The sequence below is a fragment of the Cygnus atratus genome, chromosome 20 (assembly GCF_013377495.2).
Source record: "Cygnus atratus isolate AKBS03 ecotype Queensland, Australia chromosome 20, CAtr_DNAZoo_HiC_assembly, whole genome shotgun sequence".
Classification (NCBI taxonomy): domain Eukaryota; kingdom Metazoa; phylum Chordata; class Aves; order Anseriformes; family Anatidae; genus Cygnus; species Cygnus atratus.
The window spans coordinates 8,787,510-8,815,255 of NC_066381.1; the positions used below are offsets into that span (position 1 = coordinate 8,787,510).

Sequence of the window (27,746 nt, forward strand, 5' to 3'; positions counted from 1 at the left end):
CGCGCTTTCCGCGCAAGCTCCGTGCCGGCAGCGAGCGAGGCGGACGCGCACTGCGCATGCCCGGCCTACGCTCCGCGCCCGGCCGCCCGGCCGACTCCCTCTCCGCGCATGCTCAGCGCGGCGCAGACCGCGGCGGGGCGGCGCCGTGCGCACGCGCGGCGCCCGGAGTCGGGGCGGGGGCGCATGCGCAGCGCGGCCGGGCAGCCGGCGATGGCGGCCGTGGCGGAGTTGGGGGGTGCGGGCCCATGAGGCGGCGCAGGCCCGGGGCACGCAGCGCAGCCGGGAAGGGGGCGGCGGCGGCGCCATGGCGGGCGTGTTCGACATCGACCTGGACCAGCCCGAGGACGCGGGCTCGGACGAGGAGCTGGAGGAGGGGGTGAGAGCGGCGGGCACGGGCCGGCGGCGCGGGGCGGGCGCTGAGGGGAGCGGCGGGGCCGGGGCCGGGACCGGGGCCGGGGCGGGCCAGGGGCCGCCGGGGCCATCCCGCCCGGCCGGGGCCGGGGAAGGAGCCGGCGGTGAGGGGAGCGCGTCCGAGGCGGGGCCGGGCCGGGGAAGGCGAGGCCGCCGCCGTGGCCGTGAGGGCCCCGCGCCCGTCCTGCCGCGGGCCGCCACCGCGTCGCGCTGCCCGGGGCCCCTCCCCAGGGACGGGGCGCTCGTCTCCGGCCCGGGTGTCGCAGCGGTTTGGGTTTTTATTTTTCCCGTCCCACGTTTTAGCGTCAGCGCGGAGCCGCCGAGCTGTCTCGGGCTGTGTGAAGGCGTTGCTCTGGCGCCAGAATTAAAAGCAGAGCTTTAAAGCGCTGCCTGACGTCTCTGCGGATCAGCGTGCGTCCCCGGCCGCTTTCCCAAGCGGGTCACCTTGTGGTCTGCAGCCTGCCGTGCTATAATAGTCCTGTAGGCTCTGTTAAAACTTCCAGTCGCCGTTAATAGTTCTCTAGCGCTGCTGCTTATCGATATTGTTTTCTATATTAGATGCTTGCTATTGCTTGAACTGCAGCCGCATTTATTTTATGCTGTTTAAACGCTGCTCGGAGTCTCTGAGATGCCCAGTGTCACAGCTGGAATACCCACACCGCATGTAAGCTGTGGAGATATTTGACAGCTGCAGGCATGACCAGGTCTCAAGATTGCAGGAAAAAGCAGTGTTTGTCACCTCAGTAATCAATAAAGCGTCTGGCTTTAAAAACGTCCATTGCATCACACCGCTAATGCTGCCAAGAGCAGGTTCTAAGGGGATGGCAAGAAAGTTGAATTTTTTCTCTCTCACGTTCCAATAATTCAGTCGTGGGAGATAATTTAAATGTTTTATTAGTTATTGTGGATTTTGAAAAAGATGTCACGACTGAAGTATTTCTGGCACAGTTTCTGTGAATGTGAATGCACGGTGGCAACCTAATGTGGTTCTCGGGTTAAAATACAGGAAGATTAGAATGGACCTGAAGTTAAAACAGGACTGACAGGTAGGGAATAGCAGAGTAGGAAAGAAAGGGAAGTGTCTCAGGAAAGTGTAAGGGAAGAAATGTTTTACAAGCATCAGAAATACATTGCAGCCAGAACAGCTAAGACCATTAAACTGAAAGTGAGCAAGATGTAAAGCCTGGGGTGTTTTGTCAATCTCTGTGGTGCTGGACCCTGGCGCCGCCTGAAAGCCGTGAGCCTAGGAGCATCCAGAACAGAGCAGTTGTAGTTTTAAGTAGGCTTGGCTGTTCTAGAAAACCTGAAGAATCATTTAAATGGAGCGTTAACTCATAAAATGTGCGGTTGTTAGCGCAAATCATTGTGGTAAAAAAGCACCTTTATTTTTTAGTCTGTAATAAATGAAAAAATAAGTACAAACTGAAGGGCCTCTAGCATCCCAGCTGGAATGCTGTCACATTTTTCAGTTTTGAAACAAGAAGAAATCCTGAAAATAGTTGACTGGTATCTAAAGTGAATGTTGTTCACGTTAATACCGAGAAGGAAAACCACAGTTGACAGCAGCAAGAGCAGTCTGTACAGGCTTTGCCAGAACCTTTGGGTAACCTGGGAAGAGAAGTTGTTCTGGGAACGTGATGGGTGTTTATTCTCTGTGTTTATTGTCGTCTAACGGTAGGGTCAAGGGCAGCTTTAGCAGGTTTTATTGTGAAACAGATGTCAATTGGCTGGATTTCTCTAATAATTGATATCGAGAGGACGGGAGCTAACAAATCTCTGATCTGGAAACAGACTTGAACTTTTGGACTCGGCGATTGCTTATAGGCGGCACCAGGAGTTAAATTCCCCTCTAGATCACCTCCCAAAATCTACCAGCCTCTGTAAGCTTTGGTGGTTAAATGATTTGGAAGCAATGGAAAGCTTACAATTTGATTTTGTAAGCGAAAAGCCTAACCAGATATTTTAAGATACGCTCCTTATCTTGGTCTGCTATTTTCAGATCTCTGTACAGCTTTTTTTTCTTCTGGTTCCCTGAATCACCCGAGTCACTCGTCATAATATCTGTATTCAGTCTGTAGATTCCAGGCTGTTTCTCACCAACTTGCAGTCGCTATCTTGTGTGCGTATTTATAAATCTAAAGCCATAAGCTATAGTCTAAAGCTTACTAGAAGCTTGCCCATTCAATTCTATTTGTGTGCATTCCAGCTGTCTGCTTGGTTTGCGCTTCTTTTGCCACCTAGAGCCATAATTAGAGGAAGGCATTCTCTTGCATAAGGGATCAAGTTGAAAATTCTTCGAAGAAAATATCTCTTCGAAATTGAGCTGCATTCTTTGGTGACTGGTCCTGGTGCTGAACTGCTAGAGCCTTCTTTGCTAGTATTTTGCATTAATCCGTCTGAATGATTATTGGTCAGAAAAGGTGTTTTAAGACCAGAGTCAACCTTTATTCTTTCATCACTATTGGGATTTGATTATTATCAATATAGAATGATAAAGCCTTCTCAGTTCATTATTTGCTTCTAGTTCATGTGAATCCCAGTTCATCAGTTCAGTCTTTACTGTAGTTCTAATTTGCACAGCAATGTAGGAGGTATTTAAAACTCCTATGGAAGAGCAACTAAATAAAATAATAATAATGCGATGCCTTAACGTTTTTAGGGTTCACTTGCGGGATGAAATTGTTACTTCTAATATATAAGTGAGTGATAACTCAGTCAGGTAAAACAGTGTTTCCCTGTGTCATTGTTTGAGATATGTTGAAGTTCTGCAACTCTTGCACAGGATTTTAGAGATTTGTTACCTTCTGCTGATAATTTATTATTCATGACATTTAAACTTGTTTAATTATATACACACACACACATATAAGAAATGAAGTTATTTAGGTGAAGAAGTTGTAAACTACATCAGTACATCTATTTTTCATTCTGCTATGTTTCTTACGTTGTGATTAATCTTCCTTCTACTCCTCCCATCCCCAGGGTCAATTAAGTGAGAGCATGGACCATGGAGGAGTTGGCCAATATGACCTGTAAGTTGCTGCTAGGAAATGTTCTGTACTATTCATGCCAACTGTATATGATCTCTACTTTTATTACATTGTTAAGTTGAATAGAAAATTCTGTCATTCTCGTTCGAGTTGTTTCTAGTTGTTTCTTAACACTAAAATCTGTGAATTGTATCTTGAAATAAAACAACAATAATAAAAATAATTCTGGCAAAACCTGCTGTTGTGTTTAATCCTTGTTTCTCCTAACACACCTATTGGATTTGACTAATACTTGCACTACGAATGTAGTGCACTGTTTGCAGGACGTTGTAAGTTCTGCCAGTTTTATAAAGCCTACAGTGCATATTTGCGTAGCAGTCTGAAGCAGACGAGTTCAGAAGTTCTGATTTGAAGTTCATGAGACAGCTACCATTTAGCCTGACTTCATGTATAGATTTCCAGATTGTTTTCAGTGTCCCTTGTAAGAAGAGAGCAGTGACAGTTAAAACAGTTCAGTTACATTTACTTCAGCTGGGTCAATGTGTTGGCCTTGCCCCGTGTTTTCCAGAAATGTAGTATAATTTTGAAGCATCATTAACTTATGGTTCAGTCTTCTTTTGTGACATGTTCAGAGTTGTGAGACTTTTTTTGTTACGGCTTTTTCTGCATGTTATTTATGTTACAGAAGTCTTACCGTGACCGTTGGTACCGCTGAATGTGATTTAAAACTTAAACACACTTTATAGCCCTGTAGATCTTGTGGAAATACCTAAGTCAGTTTGAAGGTGTGGTCCTTCAAACTTAATTCTGATATAACACAAAGATTTATTATGCATTAAAATGAAGGAATGGTCTTTTTTTGTGCAAGTTGCAACTTACTGCTTTGCACACACCTAAATACAATTTCTGATGCTAAGAATTCTCCAGATCTCCAAAGCAGCCATTCAGTTATGTCAGTTATACTCTAAGTTTTGCAGTAAGTAATTTGCTTGATTACTATCTCTTGATTATTTCAAGTATCGGGTAGTCTTATATTCTTGTTTCGGTTTTATCCAGTGGCATGGAACATTGCGAAAAATTTGAGATTTCAGAAACTAGTGTAAACAGAGGTCCAGAAAAGATCCGACCCGAGTGCTTTGAGTTACTACGCGTACTTGGCAAAGGTGGCTATGGAAAGGTAAGGAACTCTTTTCTACAAAAGTAAATCTGTTATACTGAAGTCAGACAAAGTACTTGTCTGCTGCCTTTGGTGAGGTCCAGTCTTACCCCGCTGTATTCTCAAAAACTCACCCTCCCTGAAGGTAACCTCAGGGCTGCCAAGGTTGGTTGGGACCAAGGTCAGTGGCAGGGCCTCACCAGCTGGGGGCAGTACAAAATATTCCAAAGTAGTTTGTGTTCAGATAGTTAGCTCTTCTCCATCAGGCACCTTTACAGTTTGCAGATGACCTTGTATCTGTTTTCCAGAACTTGGTTTTTAACTTTTGACAGCTAATGCAGTTCATAATAATAAGTGATTACTTTTGTATTGGTGTTGTATAGGTATTTCAAGTACGAAAAGTAACTGGAGCAAATACTGGGAAGATTTTTGCCATGAAAGTTCTTAAAAAGGTAATGTGAATGTTTAGCTGTTACAGTTACATAATTACTTAATATACCTGAAATTAGTCTTTATCTATGATATGCACAGTTGCTACAGAGGAATAGTTGAAATTATAATTAATCTAACTAAATTGTTTAACCTGTGAAGTTCTTAGTGGAGAATTTAAATATTTCAAGAGATCCATTCCAATCTAAAGTATTCTATGACTTTTAAATAAATAAGGAATTAAACTTTGGCAAGAAACCTGTCATGTTATATTGATATGGGGAAATGTTGATTCTGTTGCTGACTCATATATAGTGTTGTGATTTAGTAAACTCAGAATGAAACTAAATATAAAAGCCTGAATTGTTTAGTGTGTTTTTGTACTTACACACTTGTTCTTGTACTCACTTGCTTTTTGTAGGCAATGATTGTAAGGAATGCAAAAGATACAGCTCATACAAAAGCAGAGCGGAATATACTGGAGGAAGTGAAACATCCCTTCATTGTAGACTTAATTTATGCCTTTCAGACTGGTGGAAAACTCTACCTCATCCTTGAGTATCTCAGTGGTCAGTATATGAAATTGTTACCTTATTCTTGGTATCTTAGGTAATCTAGAACTTGGGTTTCTAATTATAAATAAAAGGGCAACTAACTATTGGCATTGTGGTCTGAAAAACGTACCATAGGCTAGCATTAAGAATACCTAGAATTTGTTGTCATTTTATGTGAAACAACTCTTTGTAGAGCAGTACAGATTAACTGTTTTTAACAGTTTTCCTGGAAAACAGTTTTTTCCCTGACTAAAATGATAGAATGCACTTTAATAGAGTATAATACTTCTAACTTTTCTCATGACAGGAGGAGAACTATTTATGCAGTTAGAGAGAGAAGGGATATTTATGGAAGACACAGCTTGGTAAGTGAAACTATTTTGGTAAACTAATAGGGGTTTTTTGAGTGCTTAAATTGTTCGTTCTAACTTGGGAGAACTGTAACTACTCATTCATTTCATCGTCTAGAGAAAACAGCAATTAACTGGGCTTTGGGAAGATGTGTGTGTTCTGTGCTTACCAGTTTGTGCTGGCAGAACTACAGTCTTACTGCCAGAGAGGGTCCGCTGCTGGTTGCTGACTGTGGCTGCATTCCACAGGGCTGTGGTAAAGGATGTTGGGGAAAAGACTGAAAGACTTGCTCTGAATCCGCTTGTGTTTTTGATCCATGTGCAATTTTACCAGCCAATTACTGACAAATTACTATCGAGTCTGTGTTCTCCTAATGATCAGATATGTGAAGTGATAAAGGTAATTATTCTAATGAATGAGAATTAGCCTTTTGAGTAGTGATATTTTACATATAAACAAGCTGAAGTTACCGCTTTTTGATTAGGTTTCACGCAACTAGATATGGTTGTATCTTCCAACAGCACATGCTGATAGTGTCTTAGAAAAGCTTTGAAGTGCGTATGAGGCTGTAGTACCGCTCCACAGATAGCACTCAGGGTGCTGCCGGTTGCATTCTTAGCTTCAGGTTTTTTCTTCAGCTTTGACATCTAGATGTGGTAATACAGAGTGAAGCATGTTTTAACCAGTAACTGGTAAATTCAGATCCCTTCAAATAGATAATAAGGTAGCTACCGAGCAGATAAACCTAATGCTAATGGTGTAATTTTGTAGTTCAATTGGAGTGTCTGTGCCCTTTGGCAAACAAACCTCAAAGGCATCATTGTTTCTCTAGCGTATTCTCTCAAGCACTTCTAATGATACTTTCAAGGAATCATTGCTGTGTACGTAGTAGCCTTAGTGCTTAAGATGCTTTGCATGATTGAATGTGTCTAATTGTGTGGCATGTGTTCTCTTCCAGCTTTTACTTGGCAGAAATCTCAATGGCACTGGGGCACTTGCATCAAAAAGGAATCATCTATCGTGACCTGAAGCCAGAAAATATCATGCTTAATCATCAAGGTAGAAATATAATAATAGTTACACTGTCAGTCTTTTGAAAGTGATTCTTTAAAGGTCACAACACTTCATTCTTAAAAGAATTTCTTTGTAACAACGGTGTGTTCGTTATCACTCCCGATATAACTGTGTAACTGCCAAAGCTAATTGCTTGCTTTTAAACATAGCTTCCTCAGATTTAATGGAGAGGATCCAGCAAGCTCCGAGTTCTATGTATATAGACACAGGCACTTTTTGAATGGTTGACTTGCTACGTCTGCATCTCTGAAATTTATTCGAGCATAATTCTACTGGGTCATTGTAAACTACTTAAAGATCTGTGTCTCCACTGCATCATCTCTGACACTTCAGTAACGGGGATAACTGAAGACCAGCTAGGAAGGGACAAGTTAGGTAGGATGCCAAATAATCTGCAGATGATGTGACTGATGGAGCTGTTGACACTTTAGCAGCAATTCCTGAATGCACTGTTACTTTTGACTGTATGACACTGATTTAGCCTGGCAATCTGTACCATCCAGGATTTTCATGTTATACTAAACAACTTATTCTTTATTTTTATGGGTGATTACCTCATTCTGGTTTAGAACTGTATTGCTTCCTCAGACAATTGAGGTAGTTTGGAGTTATAGCATAATGATGTTAACAGTATTTTTTTAACGTATCTTACATAGATGTCAGAATAGTAGCATTTATGTTCTTAAATATTACTTATTTGATTTCAGGTCATGTAAAATTGACTGACTTCGGATTATGTAAAGAATCTATTCACGACGGAACAGTCACACACACATTCTGTGGAACAATTGAATACATGTGAGCTGCCTGATGAAACGTAAAAGTATTGCTCTGGGCTGGGGGTAGTGATTAAATTTTGCCTTTTTTAACTGATGGTTCATATGTTCAGTCACTTACGGAAATTTTACTTGAAAATGAGCAGTCGGAATTAGTATTAATTATTAAAATACTTTCATATTTTCAATTTTTCTTATTATAGGGCCCCTGAAATCTTGATGAGGAGTGGGCATAATCGTGCTGTGGACTGGTGGAGTTTGGGGGCATTAATGTATGACATGCTGACTGGAGCAGTAGGTGCACAGTTATAATTGCATGTATTTCTCTTTATAGCTTTTGAAATTACGCATATTCTAAATCAATTGCATGTATAAATATGTACATAACTGTAGAGACTGCAAGTAAGAAATACAACTAAAATATGACTATACTGATTTTGACTACAGTCATGAGCTGCTCTCATCCAAACAATTAGTTGGAAGTCCCATTTGCAGTAATTTTATTTGCTTTATAAATTACTGAAATGAGTTCTGTGTGCACAAATAAGAGACCTAAACAAGTCGTATTTTTCCTTCCATCACAATGGTGCTTTCTAGCCTCCTTTCACTGGGGAGAACAGAAAGAAAACAATTGACAAGATTCTCAAGTGTAAACTCAACTTGCCTCCCTACCTCACACAAGAAGCCAGAGATCTGCTTAAAAAGGTACAATTTTAACGAATGTCAGTACTACACGAGTATGTAGAAAATAAGGATATAATGATACCACTATGGCTATTCAGTCCATGCTTGACTACTACTAAGTCAGTCTTGGTTTTGTGTGGCACAGAAAGTGATTTTCCTTGAAAATACGATTGTTTTCTGATGAATGCAGATTTTCTGATTGTTCCATATTCATTCTGCATGGTATTCGTTCATGATGATTTCTGTCAGGACTAGTCTAATCATAATGGCATAACTAATTTGGGATGTTATTTCTCATTAAGCTGCTAAAAAGAAATGCTGCCTCACGTCTAGGAGCTGGTCCTGGAGATGCTGGAGAAGTTCAGGTAACTTTTGCTAACTCAAGAATTCTTAAATTACCTCACTGAAAATATACAGTAGCTTAGTGGGTACATCAGGGGAGGAGAGTTCTTCTGTCTTGAAGTGTAACAAGCAAAAAGGCAGCTCTGCATGACAAGTGACTGAAACATGAACGCTTTGAAGTTTAACAAAAGAGCAGTTGTCTGCATATTCAGTAATTTGAGATTTGGAAAGTAACTTTCCTTCTTCAGCTCTTCCAGTAGATCTTTTTTACTAGTTTCACAATGCTGAATTTGACAGTCAACCACGTAAGTGATGTTACTCCATCAATCTGATGAAAAACCCGCCAGCCCTTACATTTAGTACAACTCCCAGGGGAAAAGTGTAACTAATTGGCATTAAATGTTGCACAGTGAAATCTTAAGCAGAAGCCTAGTTCCTATTTCTTCCAGCTTGACTTTCTGTGGTGAGATTAACCTACTATAGTCATTCCACAGTTCTGATAAGTTGTCATTAATAAAGCGTTTCATCATTATTTTCAGATACCTAACATTTAAAGTTGAAAAATGTTGAGGTGTTTTGCATGTCAACCGTCTTTTTCTAATGCTTTCAAGGAAAACATGATAGGGACATATGTTGTCTGACTAGGAGGTATGGTATCAATTTTCAGGTCTTCCAGCTAATCTGACGTAATGCTGCAGAATATATTACGCTGGGCCTGTATGTGATTTTGGAAAGACACCACAGAGAGGGTCTGAAAAGAACATGCTTATTAATTCTTGGTCTTGTTTTAATTTGCTTTAACAGTAACATTTAACAAAAACAGTTGTATCTTATTTCTGGAAGATCTTACCCTAAGATAAAATCTAGATCTTAACTTTTTAATCTTAAATTTCTGCAATTTTTACTCAGAAGGCTGATGCATGACCGTGCTATTGCTAACTCTTCTAGGCTCACCCGTTCTTCAGACACATTAACTGGGATGAGCTGTTGGCACGAAAGGTGGAACCTCCTTTTAAACCCTTATTGGTATGTACTCAGAGTACTGTGAGATATTCCTCCTATACCTTTAGGAAAAGTCTTAAACAATGTGATATCTGAAACTCAGAAACATTCACTCTTACAAACCAGAATACCATTGCTTTCAGTTAACTTTAAATACTTAAATGCATCACCTTAGGTTACTGGTTCTCAGATTGACCCTTTTCAAATCAAAGGGAGAAACTACTTTAAGTGCAGATTTCTTTTTGTCTTCCTGAGATGCTATATCAACATTTAAGAAACAAAAACATTCCTTCATGCTTTTCTGTCTTATTCTACAATCATGGTATTCAGCTGTCACTGGAATATAATCTTGCTTATGTGAGAAGGTGGCAACATCAGCTAAGAGCTAATTTATCCATCTGTTCAGGCTCCTGAAGGAAGAAAGTTCTACTTCAGTTTTAATTCCTCCTGCTTCTAAGCTGTAGATTAATCAGTCTTGGAAGTGCAGTTATTTCTGAATTTCTGCTTCTAAACATTATATAGTAAGTAAGATGATAGTTGCTAGGCAGAAGTAAATGAAGTCACGTAATTAAGCACTTTGGATGTTTGCTTATTAATATTTATACTGCGTCTAGTACATTTAGGCAGTAATTAAAGTTCACCTCAAACCAAAGATGTCATGAATAAGCCTGTATTTATATTTTGATTACATGATGTGTCTTTTCTTTTCTTTTCTTTTTTTTTTTTTTTTTTTTGCTCTGGGTCCGATTAGCCACAGCAGCAAGGGCATAGGTACTCTTGCCAGTTCCTGACTCTACTAAAAGTATCACTTTGAACTGACTTATGCATCACTAATGTTGAGGATACTCCAGTATGGGGACTCCAGGCCTTTTGTCCTCTCCTTTTTTGAATGAAATCCAGAATGACATGAAAGACTGCTATTTCCAAACCAAGTATTGAAGATAGCTTTCTTGTCTGTTATTAGGAAATTTATGAAAGTTGTTCTTACTAACCAGGCGGTTTTTAACATCATGCTTCCATGGTTGCATGAAGGCGTCCACAAATCGCATACGTATTTGCCTTTTCAGTAATACCTGAGGAGTGAGAGAGGGATCTTGGAATGACGTCTGTTGTTCTTTGACTAAATTAAAGAATACTTTTCAGAGCCACTTATTCCACAGTTGTCATTTGTCCCTTACAGTATAAACACTTCTCTATCTGCAAAAATGGGATGAAATTAATCTGGAGAGAGACTTCCAGAAACTAATAGTTGCATTTGTTCTATACTGGTTGTGACCAGGGTTACACTTGCAAGAAACTGGCATTGTATTTCTAAAAGTTTTTGTTTGTAATTTGACATTTTTTAAAGGCATCTTTTTAATTTGTGTTCCTTTTTGATCCATAATTTTTGCCCCTCCCCCTTGCCTTTATTTCTCAGTGTCAGTGCCCATAGTGACCTCCCACTGGCAGCGACAGGATTCCGACACTACTCCAGGGTTTTACTACAGCAGAGCTCTGCCAAAAACCTATGGAATGAACTCCATCCAGAGGCTACACTGATCACCGCTAAGCCATTTGGTTGATATCTGTAATATAAACCCTTAATCATTTTGTTTTTGCAAAGCAATCTGAAGAGGATGTGAGCCAGTTTGATTCAAAGTTTACACGTCAGACACCTGTTGATAGCCCAGATGACTCTACTCTCAGTGAAAGTGCCAACCAGGTCTTTCTGGTAAGTGAGCCAGACAAGTGTTGGGTGACTGCGGAGAGTTATGTAGTGTTACTTGGAAACAGTAGGGCATTTCAGGTAATTTAATTCTGTAGAATTTTACCATCTGATACTTGAAGCAAACTATCTTAATTTTAAATACATATACTGCAACAGGTTTGCAGTGTTTGCGGACTTTATATACTTTAGCTTGATTGTTTCGGGCATTTTAAAAATAATAGATAAGTTAAAACTCACAGCCAACAAACACTGCTTACTTTCTGAAATGTCAGTGTTCTAATTCAAAATTGCATTAACAATCCTGGGGATGGGATTGTTTTGATAGACGTGGGGTCAGGCCATTCTGTACATCAAAATTAGTTAATTTGAGCGTGCCTCTGCGAATCTGTGATCTGAGTAGAAATATCGGGTGAGCAGGCATCCAAGTAAGAAATTCCCTGAAGTCCTGCTGTTTGCTTCAGGAAGTGAGTTCATGTGTCTACGGTTACTGCCCTTTTTATACTTTTCATTTAATGATGGTAATAACTGCACAAGTGATCAGAAATGTAAATCTTGCCTGTATGTTACAGAGCACTCCTTCCTGTTTTGCAGGGTTTTACGTACGTGGCTCCATCTGTACTTGAAAGTGTAAAAGAGAAATTTTCTTTTGAACCAAAAATTCGATCACCTCGCAGATTCATAGGTAGCCCTAGGACACCAGTCAGGTATCTCTTTTTTCTTTCTTTCCTTTTTTTTTTTTTTTTTGGTAATACACTTTTTTGGCAAGTAGTTAAAAATATGGCCTTTCTTCTAAGTAACCCCATCTGCTATTAAAGTGATAACTTTACAAACCATATTATTAGAGAGAAATTTATGGTGTTTGGCAGCACAGGAAGTACTAATTTGCCAGCTATGCAAAACTGGTACAGCCTCACAGTCTGGTGACTTTGGTACAGTGTTCCTGTAAAACTTTCAGAACATCCAAAGTGCTTATGTGCTGCTCAAGGATCATTTTAGTATAGAAAGTTCTGCAATCGTCTAGAAATTTACCCCAGTTATTCAAATGAGAGGATTTTACTTCACAAGAGGCCACAGTAGATGATAGACTTGAAAACTCTCAAACTTCTGGAAGTGGAAGGAAGAATTAAATACTTCTCAACAGACATTTCAGTTCAGCTTCTTGCAGAATGAAGGACGTACCTTTGTGCTGTGTATATCTTCATCTCTGATTTTTATATTTCTTGTTTTAAAGCCCTGTAAAGTTTTCCCCTGGGGAATTTTGGGGAAGAGGTGCTTCTGCCAGCGCATCAAATACTCAGACACCTGTGGAATATCCAATGGAGACAAGTGGAATAGAACAAATGGATGTGACAGTCTGTGGAGAGGCCTCAGCACCACTTCCAATCCGGCAACCAAACTCTGGGCCATATAAAAAACAAGCTTTTCCCATGATTTCCAAACGACCAGAGCACTTGCGCATGAATCTATGACAACACAATTTTTTAAGCCTTTGAAGGTGGAAAACAAAGAATGGACATAAGCCCTTTGAAGTTGAAATATGAGGGCTTGTATGGTTTACTTTTAAAAAGTGACAGTATCAAAGAGTCAGTCCTTGCACAGAGCGACTTGGAAAGCAAAGAAAAATGGATTTTTTTTTTCTGTCAATCAATGGTGCATAAAAAACTTTAGAAAATGGTATTGCAGAACTCTAGGCACATCATCTAACTGATTCGCAGTGACATCTTCTCACCTTATCAAGGATTTTTCAGCTTGGTAGCTTGAAACTGACAGTATTAAGGGTCAGGATGTTGCTTCAGAATCACTGGTCTAGTTGTGAATGTGTCAAGGAGGGTTAGCCCTTTCACTAGGCAAAGTATGAAATGCCTATATGCTTGCGTCTGAGGAATAATTAGCATGCAAGCTTGGTTAAGCTGTTTCCTGCAATGGGGTGGAATCAAAGATGAGAGATAAAATTAATTGGTATTTCACATTCAAAACCTGATGAGTTTTTTTATATATATAAGAAAAAATATATATTTTTCAAATAGATTTTTTTGATTCAGCTCATTATGGAAAGTATCCCAAAATTAAACTGCAAAATAATTGGTTGCTGCGAAGAAAGCAAAGGCTCTAGTTCTGATTCTCCTCATGAAACAAAAAATCAATAAGCAAATTACTCAATTACCAGCTTGGCAATGCGGGGTGGGAAAGAACTGTTTCACTTGCTTACCCAGCTGAAATACCTGTTCCTGCAAAGACAAATGGATCTAATCAAATCACAATGCTGCTATGTTCTAGGCTTAACTGGAAGCCATGGGCTCAAATACACGTCCTGCTTATTTCATCCTTGTCCTCAGCAGACATTTCACTGGGAAACATCACTTTTGTATATGCCAGTCACTTAGATGGAGACAGCTGAATATACTGAGATTCTTACCCATATAAAAGGTCAGGAAAAAGTGCATCGGAACACAAGGTCAGTCGATGTGGATATATTACCACAGGAAACATACGCAAGTTCTACATAGCATAAGCAAATAAACCTTTTTGTAACCAATGGGTAAGAACTCGAAAATTTTTTTAAAATAAAATTTTGCTTATGGGAGTTCCCTGTCATTATACATTTCTAAATTTACTAATTTTTTTTTCTATGCTGGGGCAATAAATTCGCTGATTGTATGAGGGAAAAAAAAATGTTAAATGGCCTTTCAGTGAATGTCTTCCACAGTGGGTCAGAACTTTAGCAACTTAATTTAGGAAACATGTTCTAAGGACACTATTTATGTTTTTGAAATTGTCAAAATCTGTACAAATGACTTACAGGTACAAAGAATAAAAATAAAGGTAACTTTACCTTACTTAATACTTCCTGCCTTAAAGAAAGCATTTCCATGAACATAGCTGGTGAAAGGGTTAATATCTGCAGAGCTTTACACTAGTTAGAGTGTGTATGGTGTGTGCGTGTGTATATGATCATGCAACTGCATACAAGTCCTGTCATTTTTTGCCTGCCACATGTTGCATTATCTTTAGTCAAACTGTGCAAAGTCTACTTCTAGCGTTTCACAACAGTAGGGATTTTTTATAGATTCTGCTTATTCTGTGTATACTGAATCTTTTTGAGCCATAGGATCCAAGCCATAAAACTCTACACATGCTGAATCCAATCAGAGTGCTGTTCTCTAAAACTTGCAAGCCAGAAGGATTCAGTGATATCTTGGTGATACTGATGAAGAACCAACAAAAATATACTTATGATTGAGCAAAAAATAGTACTTTTTTCTTCCTGATAAGCCTTTTGTTGGAGAATTTCTTTTTTTTAAGCTTTATAAGGAACATCAAGTTACCTTATAGTGACATAAATTGTACGGGAAGGTTACCATTTTTCATTTGGTAATATGGCCACTGGTGACGTGTTGTAAAACCGAAATCAAAGTGCTCACGTGTGTATGTATTATACATATTTGCAAAGAGGCAACACTGCGAGCAATGCCTGCTCCGTGCCACTTGTTAACATGGGTTTTGTAACATGTTTACTGACTTTAAAGCTTTTTTTTTTTTTTTTGAGGCAAATCTCTCTTGGTCCTAGCTACAGCTAACAGTTGCTTTTTGGTTGGCTGGATCTAGTTGTCCAGTAGAGTTGGTTTAGTATGGCTGGCAAGAATGGCAAGAGTTGTTTGTCTGAATTCACTGCTTAATTACAGATACAGTTTTATCATTTTTAAAAGTAAATTTCATGTACTGTCAATGTTTCATCCCATAGATTCTAAGTTAATTCCCTACCATAACTGTGAAACTTTTGGAGTGTGACTCAGACAGCAAGCACACACTATGCAATATGGTTTATCCTGTATTTATTTGTAAAAATATCAGACATAGATCCTCTATATATATATAGTAGTGTCAAAATTACTAGTCATGACCTAAGGGGAGTGGAGTTCTAGCTCCTGTCTGGCTATTTCAGATAAGTGCAGAATGCATTGAATATTGGAGAGCTTAACAAGTGCTTTCTTTTGTTCATTTAAAAATGTCTTAAATTTTTCATTAGAGTATAGAATCTTATTTTTTTTATTTTGTATGAGCTGCGCTTTTTTAATTATAATCACTGAAAAAAATCACTATAATTTGATTTTATAGGATTTTTGTAGCATTACAAAAATATAGTAAAACTGAGGTTAATACCTGTTTTGGCTAACCATATAAAAGTATTAAATCTTAAACTTGAACAAAAGTCATATTTTTTTTTACTAGATGTTAAATAGGGGAGTATTTTGTTCTGCAGGTCATTATCACAAAAGGTTTATAGGTCAGCTGTGTTACCAGCAGTTTTTCTTTTCCCATTTAATGCAGAAGCTATTCTGGTATAAGATACTCAGAATTTCATCATTTTTTCTCTGTGGGAGTGATACATACATTTGATGCCATTTGTGTACTAAATTGTAATTTTGGGAATGCTGGAATAATTCCTACCAAGACTGTCTTAATTGTGCCATCTGACATTTGAATGTCATCCTGGTATTAGCTCATAATAAAAGATAAAAATAAATGAGTCAATTGTTCTTTTGAATATCCCTTTTTTTTTCTTACTATCCAAAAGCTGAACTGCTGGAGAACATTTAATATGCGTCCACGCTATATGGTGGATGTTTACTTTGGGTCTTATTCTCCTTTTAATATTAACTCCCAAACTGCTCTCACTGTTAATCACACTCCGTTTCCCAGTTTACAGAGAGGTAAAGGAGAAAAAAAAAGTTTTTAAGAACAAGGCAAATTACTTCAGTATTCTTCCTGTAGGTCCTTGATGATTTACTGTATGTGGCTTCTTTGTATGAACTTCTACAGATTGTTCTCTTCTAGATTAACTTGGCTTTGTAGCTGTGTTCAAGAAACAAACTTCAGCTGCCTTAGTAGGAAAAAAAAGGTAATCTCTATTCTGTTTTTCATCTTGCACAATTTACTGGAGCTAAATATACTGCAGAATAAGATGGATGTGAATAGCAATTAACTGAAAATTTAAACATATGCCAATCCAAGTGACCTATTTTTTTTATTTTTTAGGAAGTAGGTAGGGCCTAAGTATAACTGTCTTTCATGACAGCTTTGAAAGAAAAAGGAGGGAGGTGGAATTATGCTTAGAACTTAAACGACCTGACAGATGCTAGTTCTGCTCAGTCTGTCTTTACCATGGGTTGGTACCTTCACCTAGTTTCTTTGGCTCTTGAAGAGAGGGTATTGATTGCCATTTGTCATCCTCTTCTCTGTTCTGTCTCCTGCAGAATCACATGTGCTGGGTGTTGGTGTCTGCGTGTGCATGTGTGTGTCTGTGTGGAAAGCTGTGCAGCTACCCTAGCCTGAGTGGGCTTGATGAGGAAGAGCTGCATCTTAATAGCATGGTGCTGACAAGTGGATCGGAGAGGATGTCACTCATGGATGTAAGTTACTCGCTTCTTTCCTCTCTGTAACTAAGATGAGAATGACTTATCTTGTTTCATTTATGAAATGTAAATCTAACCTGGCTGATAAATCTTTTAAGTTGTTTTTTAATAAACTGTGTTTGATAATATTACTGGGTTTGGATAATTCTCACTGTATCTTGAAGAAAGTGCATTAACTGGAAGAGATAATAGGACAAATTATTCTCTGATCCTATATCTGACTAATATTCACCCTTATTCTAGTAAGGTGGAATGTGTACGATGTGGCAGGCAAAAAAACAAAGAATCAGCAACAACGCAAGATTGACTTAAAACACTCACAGCATATTTTGTTGTGCTCCCTATGTTTCTAGAATACCAGGCAAGTTGGTTATTATAGTTTAAGAGAAGGGCAAATATGTCTTGGGCTTATTCACACACAGGTTTTTTTTTGTAGGTGCTGTTTGTTGACTGAATTAAATATGGCACTCAAATTGCTTATGCAGTATCCACACAATATCTGTATTAAGAAAAAAAACAAACACCACAACAAATTAGAACCCCATTTAGGTAAACTGTATGTTCAGAGTGTTTAGGAAAATCCAAATATGATTACATAACTGTCTGAAGAGCCACATAAGCTGCCAATGTTCTGTGGGTGTTTCAGATTCAGAATCCAACCTTAAGTTCCCCCTACTCATTTTTGTTCCTTGACAGATTCAGTTCTTGTCTATCACTCAAGGTAAGTTCTGCTGCAGCAGCAGTCTGAGCATTAGCGTAGATGAAATTCAGATGACAGAGACCTGATCGTGTATCAACTTTAAATGCAAACTAAGGCACAGCTAGGTCTCTCCAAGGAAACAAAGAGCAATTTGTTCTGCCAGTACTGGAGGCGTGAGCACTAGCCCATTATAGCACAGGCTGTGGCCAAGCACTAATTTTTCCCTGACACCCTCTGGCCTGCACTAACACCATTCAGCTGCACATTCTCCAATCCAAGTACCTCACCTGCTGGGAAAGGCCTCCCTGAGAACCAGTCTCTTCTACTCCCATAAGTTTCCAATTACAGACTTGGAAGCTTTTGCCTGTTTTCTTTAAGCTGGAGTCTTTTTTCCCAGTCACTCATACTCCATGGTGGAACAACCATGCAGCACACTTAATCTGAACTGCAGTAAACTTAAAACAAAAATGTAATTAACAAATATATAGTATGCTATAGAAAAACCCAGGCTAACAGAAAATGATACCTGTTAGCTTGAATCTTCCATAACATTAAGATTTTATTCAGAATAGTGAATCTTACTAGTATTACACTTAAGCTGTACCTTTAAGCACTCTCCCATCATGCTCTGTCAGCCCTATAAATCTGCCTGCTTCTGCTGCAACTTTGCAGTACTTGGGCACCCCGCCTGGCTGTTTGAGTTGCTACATCATTCATCAAGTAAGCGTTTAACTTTTTAATTCCTTTTTCCTATTTTAGAAGTTTCCTAAAGATATTCAGTTAGGACAAACTCGAGCTAATGACAACTTAATTTAGCTTTGCATGTAATAATAACGAATGTTTGTTTTGTTGTTGTTTTTAGTATTTTCTGAATAGCAAGGTGAGAAAAGACAAGCAGAAAAAAAAAGGAAGATAGGTAAGTTAGATCTATAATCACAATAAAGACTAGTCATGAATAAGTTGGAGCATTTGGATTTTTGTTTTTCATAAGACATTAGTTTAACCAGCAAGGTATGCCTAGCAGTGAGCTGTTACTCTAAGTACTTACATGTAAGTTAATACTGAAACAGTAATGAAACTTGTTTTTTTATTCAATGTGCACCAAACAAATGATTTAAATGCATTTATTCTCTGATTTTTACGTATACCACAAATTGCATATATAATATAAAATAGATTCTCCCCTGTATGAAAATCTGGTTCCTGATGTGACAAGAAAATATAGTATTAAAGATCTGTTTTAAAAATACCAACCTCATAAAACGCCAAGTAAAAAACTAATATCAGTGATCAATTTATGTATTAAGCTTAAGATCAATTAGAAATCTGCAAGAACCTAAAGGGGAAACATCTTATTCTTGTGTCCTATCTCCAGGTAGAGTGAGAAATAGTTGCTGTTTTAGGTGCATGAATAAGAAGTTAATTTCTCTGATCTGTTGAGCTAGCATTAAAGGATCTTTAATGTCAAGTGTGATGCATAGCTTTAACTCCCACTGTAATCCAGAGTGTAAAATTTGCTCATAATCTAGGTTTTTGGTTTCAGTAATGTTAAAAGGATAAATAAAATTTAGCACAGTCTGGAACACTATGTAAACTTTTAAATAAAATGTTGAACGAAGAAGCAGCTGCAAGCAGCAATGCAGCATTTTTTAAGGATTTGATTGTTTCCTGGAAGAATCATGAGAGAAGCAATGCTGGCTTTTCTCCTTCCATTCTGAAAACTTACTTTCTGTACTTAAGAAGGCAAATTAACATTTCCTGCACTGTTTTAAATATTGGGATATTTCATAGAAGCATAAAATCCTAGATATCTAGAATTCAGAAACTCGTTCCCTGTCACCTACACTTTCACCTGCAGTAAGCTGGAAGACCTTAGCTTGTACAAATGAACCGTAAAACAAGTTTTAACATGCTTTAGAAAATCTGTAGATGCATAGATGTAGCTCCATCCTTCCACTTGTTAACATGGTCTGAAATAACAGTTCTGCAGAGTGGACACGTTTTTTCTCTATTAAACCATAAAGAGATGCATTCTTCACAAAATGTGTGCTGTAATGAAAAGAATGACAACTTAGAGCTTCTAAGCTCTTCCACTTATAAGAAGGTCTATTATTTGCATTGCCTCATTTCTAAAGATAATCAGAAGACAGACACTTGCTAATCTATGTTGTAAACCATTTTTTAAAAACATTTGCAAAAATAATTCTGATTATGTGTATTACCTGACAGATAAGCAGAATAGGCTTCTGAAATTCAGCTTGACAGATAGCACAAATATCATCTGATTCAGAACACTGTCTCTTGCTAGCCATCACCCCATAGTGCTGTAAAACAAGATTTTTTTTCAGCAGATGATAGTTTCAAAGGGGGAAAAGAAAATGACAGAAAGGAATTGGGAATAAGGATATGTCAGGAGATACATGGCAGGAGAGATGTCCAATCCCTAATCTAAAACCTTGCTAGATTTTTCAACAGTTGTTTTAGGAACTATAGCTTATGCCGTCTCCCCTACCATAATGCGCAGTTAATATCTTCCCCTGATAATAGTTGTAGGAAAAATCTGTAGCAGTTTTAAGTGACCTCCAAGCAAAACACTTGAAATTTCATCTTAAATTTGATCAAGACAGCACTTAAAAAAATCTGAAGTGCTTTAGTATTGTTGTAGTTCAGTGATACTGTGCTCTAAAGTCTTCTATATATTTTACTGCATAAATAGCAGATACTAAATAACTATACCTGTTACTATAGAGAAAGATTATTGAGAAACTTTTAAAACTCTAGCAGATATTACTTGCATGTCAGTTATTTTGGCAAGCTTCATTTTTCACTGATGTTTCTGCATAAAGCTTTACCTATATCCAACCAATATTTATTCCAGTTAAAAATTAGGAAAACAAGGATAGGTTATTTCACATAGTTTTATCTGAAGAGACATGCAAAATATTGATGGTTTAGTTTTCTTTGGTTCAAGTTAGCCCATAATTACATAGTCAGGAAACTCAGACGGTGAAATGGAGGAGTATGTGTAGAGGGATTACTTTAAAAATGCATTTGTCTACTTCTAGAACTTTACAAATTAATATATGAATGAGATATTTCAAAAAGAAGCCTTTTCATTTAAATCAGATCTACTGTTTTGTTATAAGAGCATTCAATACTCACTGGTCGTGTACAAAATATCCGTAAAACCTGTTTGAAGTTTCTCAATTGTCCAAAAAAACTCAAAAGCTGAAACGGGAAGGAAAACCCGAGTTATGTTGAAAGTCTTTCTCTGTGAGTTAAAGAAAGCTTCCAAGTTTCCATGCAAATCCCAATAGCAGAAGTGTCACTGTAATCTGATGTTGGCAGGAACATAAGCAAAGCAATAGTTCAGACCAACCCTATTTTTAGTTGCTTCATGTGTAGCCAAACTCAGAATTTATCCCGAAGTTCTTTTTCACCAATAGGTGGCTGTTCTTTGCAAGAAAAATATCATTAAGGTTATGAAATGAAGCACTCAATTGCAAGTATACCGGCATTATTATTATATACACAGTAGTCTTTAGACTTGTAATTAAGGCACTATAGTATTATAAAGTGTTTTTCATGTTCAAAGTAGAACTTGTACTGAGATTGGTTACACGTGGGGCAGATGAGCTCTTTAGCAAAGTAGACAGGCATTTTAAACACTTCTCTAACTTGTTTAGCATCACAGGGGAATTCTAGCAGAGAGAATCTCCTTCCTTGGAAAATGCTGACATTTTTTAGCCATAAATTTCATCTTTATTTTTCAAGCTCTCTTTCTCTCAGTTTCTGATGCCAGTCTGATCAATGTCTGATTTGAGAAGGGTCCTATAGTAACAGTGTTCTTTGATATACAACCCCAGTCTCCCAGAACAGGTGCAGAAATAGACAAGAAGATTTAGGAAAAGTGGCTCAGGGTGCTATCAGTTTTGGAAGGTTGTATCGGTTAAACCGAAGCATCAACTTGCAAGTTAGTTCAAACGCTGAAAGGTTCAGAAATGTGTTAGCTTATATGCCTCTACCCCTCCAGTGACAATCACTGCAAAGTAGTTTAAGAGGACTGTAAGTCTTACGTACCTTTAGGATGAGGTAGAGAAGGCCCAGCAATATCCCAAGGGTCCAGCCTAGCACACTGTCAGGCTCCCCATAGCCAATAAGATAACGGAACCAAACTGGTATAGGGACAAACATACGGTAATACTGGCAGAGTTCTTCTAACAGCATGTACCAGTAGCCCTAAGCAAGACATGCAAAAGAATCTCTCAAGATGTAAAATACAAACACTTTTAAAAATAATATAGAAAAGATGTACTAGCATTCTTTAGAGTAACTTCCCCTCATCAGATCTTGAAGCAAGTATATATGAAGGACAGTACTGGAAGAATGAAGACCAGATGATAAGTCTCACCACAACTGTACAAGCAACAATAGCACAATTAATTGCTGTACTGAAGAAAAATTTAATAGGCTAAAATAGGGTGGCTTTGTAGGATACCTACCTACTAGAATGCTATCAAACTTGCTTTCATAAGCATTTAAAAAGTTACCTGAAAAAGGAAGCTAAGACACAGATCAGCTTGTCATTACAAGTTTTCACCATTTAGGATTAAAAACCAGTAAGGCCTCTCTCTTTATTAACAAACATAATGATTAGAGGAAACCCATTTCTAATGTATTTCATGCCTGTGTAAAAAGGCTTCTGTTGTGATAAATAACCCTTATATAGAACAGGGTAATAAGAAAAAGGTGGGGACAGGAGGAGAAAGAAACAAAGTACCTGGACTGAACAGGTAAACTGAGTTCAATAATGCCCTAGATGTTACTGAATAGTAACTACAAAAGACAAGTAGCCTTCACAGAGCACTGTCCACACACATGTATATACTTCTAACAATTAAGTGTGCGTGTGTATTTGACTAATCATAGATGTTAGCTCTAATAACAGCGGATAAAGTACTCTTTGACTAATTTGACAGGAAAATGGCAAGATCTACCATTATTGACCAGATTCTTTCTTTAATTTAGCCGGTTTAGGTCACCATTGGTGTAATGGAATTTCCAATAACAATTTTTGGCTGTTGTATCGGTAGTTGTAGATACAGAGATCTTGATTATAAGCTAGTATTTCTCCAAATCATACATACCTAAGAAATACTGTTCTGGTACATTTTAAAAGATAAAGCCTACAAAAACACTCTGTTCCAAAGTCCTATCGCATGCTAACTATATTTGTTCTTTTTTTTTTAAACTAGTACTAGTATGTTCTATTTCAACATAAAACAGATTATTTTTTGCATGTCTTACCTTGGGAAGCAGATAAAGATACATACCCACCAACCAATGCAGGCTTCTATAAAAATCATTAAATTTCATTGGTTTGAGAAAAAAAGCTATGAATCAAATTTATTGGTCTGACAAACATTACTAATTAAAAGGAAAACTGCTTTTTTTTTAAAGAGAAAAATAGCCATTTACTCACACAGGTATTAAAATCTCCCCATGTCAGTTACCGACAAGCAAGTACAAAATTTACTGTACATCAGCTGGTCCATGCTAGCAGCCTGTATACACATTCTTACATTGCTGCAAATAAATGGTTTCTTCATCCTACCACTTACAATAGAAATAAACCCACTTATCCCATGAAATAATACAAGCGACTGTTTCAGATCAGACTGTAAACCTTCCTTAGCACCAAGAAGGGAAGAACATGAAATTCACAGGGTTTTCTTGCCCAGTGTAGTGATGGATTATATACAGACCTTTAATTTAAAAGACTTACCTTTAGGTAAAATTTAATAATTAGCTAATTTTACCATAAAAGGATGCTCATAAGGATATAGATCGTTTTCTTACCTTGGATTTAAAGGACATCATAAAAGAAGGCACCAAGAGAATAAAGCACTTGAAGCCCATGAAGAGGAATTTCAGAATAAAGTCTGTGACTCCCACAATCCAAAGCACCTCCCAGAAGTTCTTAAAATCCACAGTAGGGTTTAAAAAGATTAAGCTACAACAAAAAAAAAAGAGTATCAGAAGTTACTGGAGCATGCTGTTTAAAGGAAAGCATAACCAGAGATTATATCACAGCATGCTTAAATAAATAAATAAATGGTTTACATAGAGGAGAAAAATACTTGCTAAGAAAATGAACTCTATTATAAATTGATCCTTTATGATCTCTGGCAATCTCTCCGTTTCTGAGCCTTCTTTCATGGCAAACCTTGTCCTCTAGAGATGGGCTTTCGTTTCCATTTTTGCAGTACAGCCTTTGACTGATTTACAACCAAGGCTGTAGCTACGGAATAATAACAGTAAAAAATAAATGGCAGATATAAGCCCCCCAGAGTGCCAGAATGCTACGTATTCAGTATGCTGAAGGCAAGGTGGTACGATCAAAGCTGGGAATCAAACGCAGCCACTTCCCCCATGGCATAGTACAGCCTTTAAGTTGAGTTCGTGGTCTAACTTTGCAAATTCCAACACAACGTTTTTACGGACAGCACTTGTTCAGTTTAGCGGAAGAGGAGAAATGAAGATTACAATGAAAGAAACCAATGCTACAATTAAAGAAAAACAACTGTTGCCCAGATAAAGTGTTTCCAGTTAATATTTTATTAATTTATGATCTGAGTGGAGATGTTCCTCTACTTACCTGTAGTACAGTGACTGAGAATGAAAGGTGTAATACAAGAGGAGAGACGATCCAGTTAGGTATACTAGTAACCAAGCACATTGCAACTTGGAGCACCGTTCCTGTAAGATAATTGTTAAGACAAATTACAGCCCTTATCTTGGTAAGAATGTCTTAACTGTGTCTCCAAAGCACTAAGTCTATCATACTTGAACAGTTATTGCTAGAGGATTCCATACTAACTCATACTGATTTTAGGTCAGATAAAACTGTAGAACTCATTGGAAAAGTAAAGCAGTGATTCTAATGTTTTCAATGTAATTTCTATGTGTACCAAGGTCTTTCCTAAAAACACACCGAAAGCCATCCCACTCTGAAGGAACAACAAATTTTCCTTTGAGACTGCTGGAAGTTTAAACTATCAACTGCTATTTGATTCCGAACATGGTTAAGTTCTTCCATAAACTGCAAAAATCTTGTATCACTTGAAGTGATTTCAATAGTCAAAGGGAGAAAAATTCTGAATTTTGCAAACTTTAATCTGAGAAGTTCTACACTGTATAAAAGCATTAAGATTTACAAGACCGCTTCTGTCTTGAAACCTATTACACTTAGTTTTATTTACCAAATAATGCTATCACCATTCACATTTCCTTTCAAGAATCGATGGATAAAGGTCTTGGTTAACTTACAGAATTCTGTTGCATAGGGTGATACTTACTCTTAGAAAAACCTGATTTACTATGCTTTTGTTTGCATACATATAAGTTGTTAGCAGCCCAATTCCAAGAGAAATGCCTATTAGGAAAAAAGGGTCAGTTATACACAAGAAATTAAAATAAAAACATACTGAATTGGGTTTAATAAAAAAAAGCCATTTCTAGTATTTCTTTGTGATTTCAATTAATAGCTCAGACTATCAAGTCAGAATAATTAAGCATGTTTTATATGTGCCAGCAAAGGAAACAGAAGCCATTGAAATGTAGTTCAGTAAATCTCTATTTCTGATGAACAAAGCAAATAAAAATATAGCTAAAAATAAATCAAATTATATCTCAGGCATGGTTATCGGCTTATCTTTGTTTGGGGGGAGGGTCTCTTCCCTCAGACCGTGTTTAGTTATACTCTACCAATTATATGCTGCATGATCAATTTGACACACAGAATCAAGATATACGGCAGACTTTTGTGCAGCCACTGGAGGAGGTATCTGAGCTCTGAGAGGGAGCTGCCGCTGTGTTCCTCTGAGTCTGGAGCAGAGTCATCAAGCCCCCCTGCTTCGTTGTGGGCATGTCCGTGTGAGCGACTTTGGGAACCTGGCCTCGAAGGCCGGGAACTCGCATTTTCTCTGCCTTCTCCTGCAGCAGTGCTTAGCTGTATGTGAACATCTCCGCTATGATGGCATGAGCTTTCTCCTGATGACCTCGCTGCGTGGGTGCTTTGAGAAGGTGAAGAGTCATCACCACTCCCTGGGATGTTGTGGAGATGACTGCAGTTTGCTTGCATGGTGGGATTTTTTTCTGGTCCAGATTCTTACTACTTTGTCTCCTGGAATGGGAAATAAAAAGTCATCATTGAACGAAGAGTACAACTATGCAGGGAAAAAAAAAACAGCACAAAAATACAGTAAATTGTATTGAGTGATTGCCTGCATGAAGCAAAGTAAAGGTTCTCTTAACAGATACTGTCTCTCTTCATTCTGAAAGCTGGTGTGCTGGGTTTGCACCCTATCATCACGGGGCAACTTTCTGTGTGCCATATTAAATGACTTCCTTTCATTCACATGCAGATTTTCTAGCCTGCAGTGAACCTGGCTGCCTTGGCAAAATTTGATGTTGCTTCGGTGCAAATGAGACCAGCAAAAGCTGTTGAATTGGAGACCAACACTAGCTGGTACAGAAGAGAGCTCAGAAGTGCTGCCTAATTTCACAAAAATAGTCAGTAACAGTAGTAGGCCAAAAAAAGGAACAAACGATGGGAAGGAAGCAAAGAGTACATTTACATGCATCCACAAAATGGTGTTTGTTCAGACAAGTCTAGTCAAAAGGCAGTGCATATTCAAAATTGAGGGCCATTATAAGATTAACAAGAGATTACCCTGTCTGGGTAAGCAAGCAGAACCCAGTTTAATCTATATTGTGAGAAGCATTTGAAAGAGTCTGGACCATCTGGTTCAGGTCAAAAAAAAAGAAGCGCAGCCAACGAGCTGGGTGAGACCACCCAAATGAGGATTTCTTTTTTCCTTTGACATCCTTCTACTGTCTTCTTGGACGGTTTTTCACTTCTGTGTCTGCCTTTGCATTGATGAAAGTGTCCATCTACTTCTCTGGGGTGGTGTGGTATCATAGTAATAATTTTGGAGAATGCTCTGCTGCTGGATTTTGCAGTAGTCGTCACTATCAAGTAGCATCATCAAAATACTGGGAATTATGTTATACTCCTTTTTCAATAATTTAAACTCCTCCAGATTCTTCTTTGAAATTAATTTTTCCACAGCTTAGAATACATGTACACTTAGTTTCACTGGAGATATCGAATGGTTAAAGCAACAGTGTTTTGCTATTTTGTAAGATGAAAAGGTAATTTTGCACAGCAAGAAATTCTTAATGTATTTGCACAAACCTGAGAGTCTTTAGCCTCTAAAATTGAGGTGATAATAGATGAGTAAGTTGCATGAATTTATACAATAGAACTTCTTACTACCATTTAGAAATGCTGCTGCTACTATATTTTTGTTGGCCAAAGATTACATCATGCTTCAGCGCAGCCAAAATTCATGTTCTGTAATTTAATGCAGGAGTAAAGCCAATAAACTGGAAATAGTATTAACTTTACAAACAGCACGTCTCCAGGATTGGGCCATGAATACTGTTTTTAAAAGGAAAACAACGTTAATTAGCAATCTTTGGTTAGTAAAACTAGGGCCTGCTTCTGCAAAACCTGACAGCACAGTGCTTAAAAAAAAGCGAGCGAGCCCATTGTCCGAGCCACACAGGCTCCTGCCTGACAAACTTGCAGGAACTAAGTTATGGGGCTGTATTTCGGAGGGGAAGTTGTGGGGCTGTATTTCAGTGTTTCCACACGCACACATACAGCCCCACTTAGCTCTGACAGCACCTTTAAAGCCCCCTCACGCCGGGCGCTGCCCCCACTCGCTCGGGGCGGGGCTGGAGGCCGCGGCTCGGTCCCAGGAGGACGGGACAAGGCCGGGGCAGCGCCACGCGGTTCCCCCGCTCCCCACCACCCTCCACAGAAGCCCCGGCACCGGGGGGGAACCACCCCAGAGACGCCTCCCCGCTCCCACCCGCCGCCGTCGGGGGTCCCTCTCCCGCCCTTCCCCTGCCCAGGCGCGGTCCGGCAGCGGTACCTCAGGGGGCGGCGGCTCCTCAGGGGGCGGGCGGTGCCTCAGGGGGCGGCCGGCGCCTCCCGCCCGCCGCCGCCGCCGCTGCTGCTGCCCAGGCCGCGGCCGCCCGCCGCCTCCATCGCCGCCGCCGAGGCCGAGTGGGCGGGAGAGGGCG

The 27,746-nt window shown here is 38.8% G+C and overlaps 2 protein-coding genes across 6 annotated transcripts; one reads left to right on the top strand and one right to left on the bottom strand.

Moving 5' to 3' along the window:
- Positions 1–181: 181 nt before the first annotated feature.
- On the top strand, positions 182–22,973 carry RPS6KB1 (ribosomal protein S6 kinase B1). Of its 4 annotated transcripts, none has more exons than XR_007709048.1 (16): positions 182–376; positions 3,394–3,443; positions 4,458–4,578; positions 4,941–5,009; positions 5,408–5,555; positions 5,848–5,905; positions 6,850–6,950; positions 7,673–7,763; positions 7,945–8,035; positions 8,339–8,446; positions 8,728–8,790; positions 9,716–9,793; positions 11,373–11,480; positions 12,069–12,181; positions 12,709–16,888; positions 18,454–22,973. XR_007709048.1 is itself a non-coding variant. In XM_050714760.1 (15 exons), the coding sequence occupies exons 1-15, from the start codon at positions 305–307 to the stop codon at positions 12,944–12,946; spliced, it is 1,509 nt and encodes a 502-aa protein (XP_050570717.1). In that variant the 5' UTR covers positions 182–304; the 3' UTR covers positions 12,947–18,458. The 4 variants fall into 4 exon arrangements, 2 of the variants coding, with proteins under 2 accessions (XP_050570717.1, XP_035416761.1); XR_007709047.1 differs by having other exon boundaries at positions 12,709–16,377; positions 16,733–18,458; XM_050714760.1 differs by having other exon boundaries at positions 12,709–18,458.
- On the bottom strand, positions 18,702–27,728 carry RNFT1 (ring finger protein, transmembrane 1). Of its 2 annotated transcripts, none has more exons than XM_035560871.2 (9): positions 27,596–27,728; positions 25,413–25,776; positions 24,950–25,026; positions 24,250–24,350; positions 23,451–23,604; positions 21,672–21,830; positions 20,754–20,819; positions 19,814–19,915; positions 18,702–19,640 (listed from the first exon to the last, which is right to left on the bottom strand). In XM_035560871.2, exons 2-9 carry the CDS (start codon positions 25,732–25,734, stop codon positions 19,506–19,508), a joined length of 1,116 nt encoding a protein of 371 aa, XP_035416764.1. In that variant the 5' UTR covers positions 25,735–25,776; positions 27,596–27,728; the 3' UTR covers positions 18,702–19,505. The 2 variants fall into 2 exon arrangements, with proteins under 2 accessions (XP_035416764.1, XP_035416762.1); XM_035560869.2 differs by having other exon boundaries at positions 25,359–25,776.
- Between the last annotated feature and the right edge of the window lie 18 nt (positions 27,729–27,746).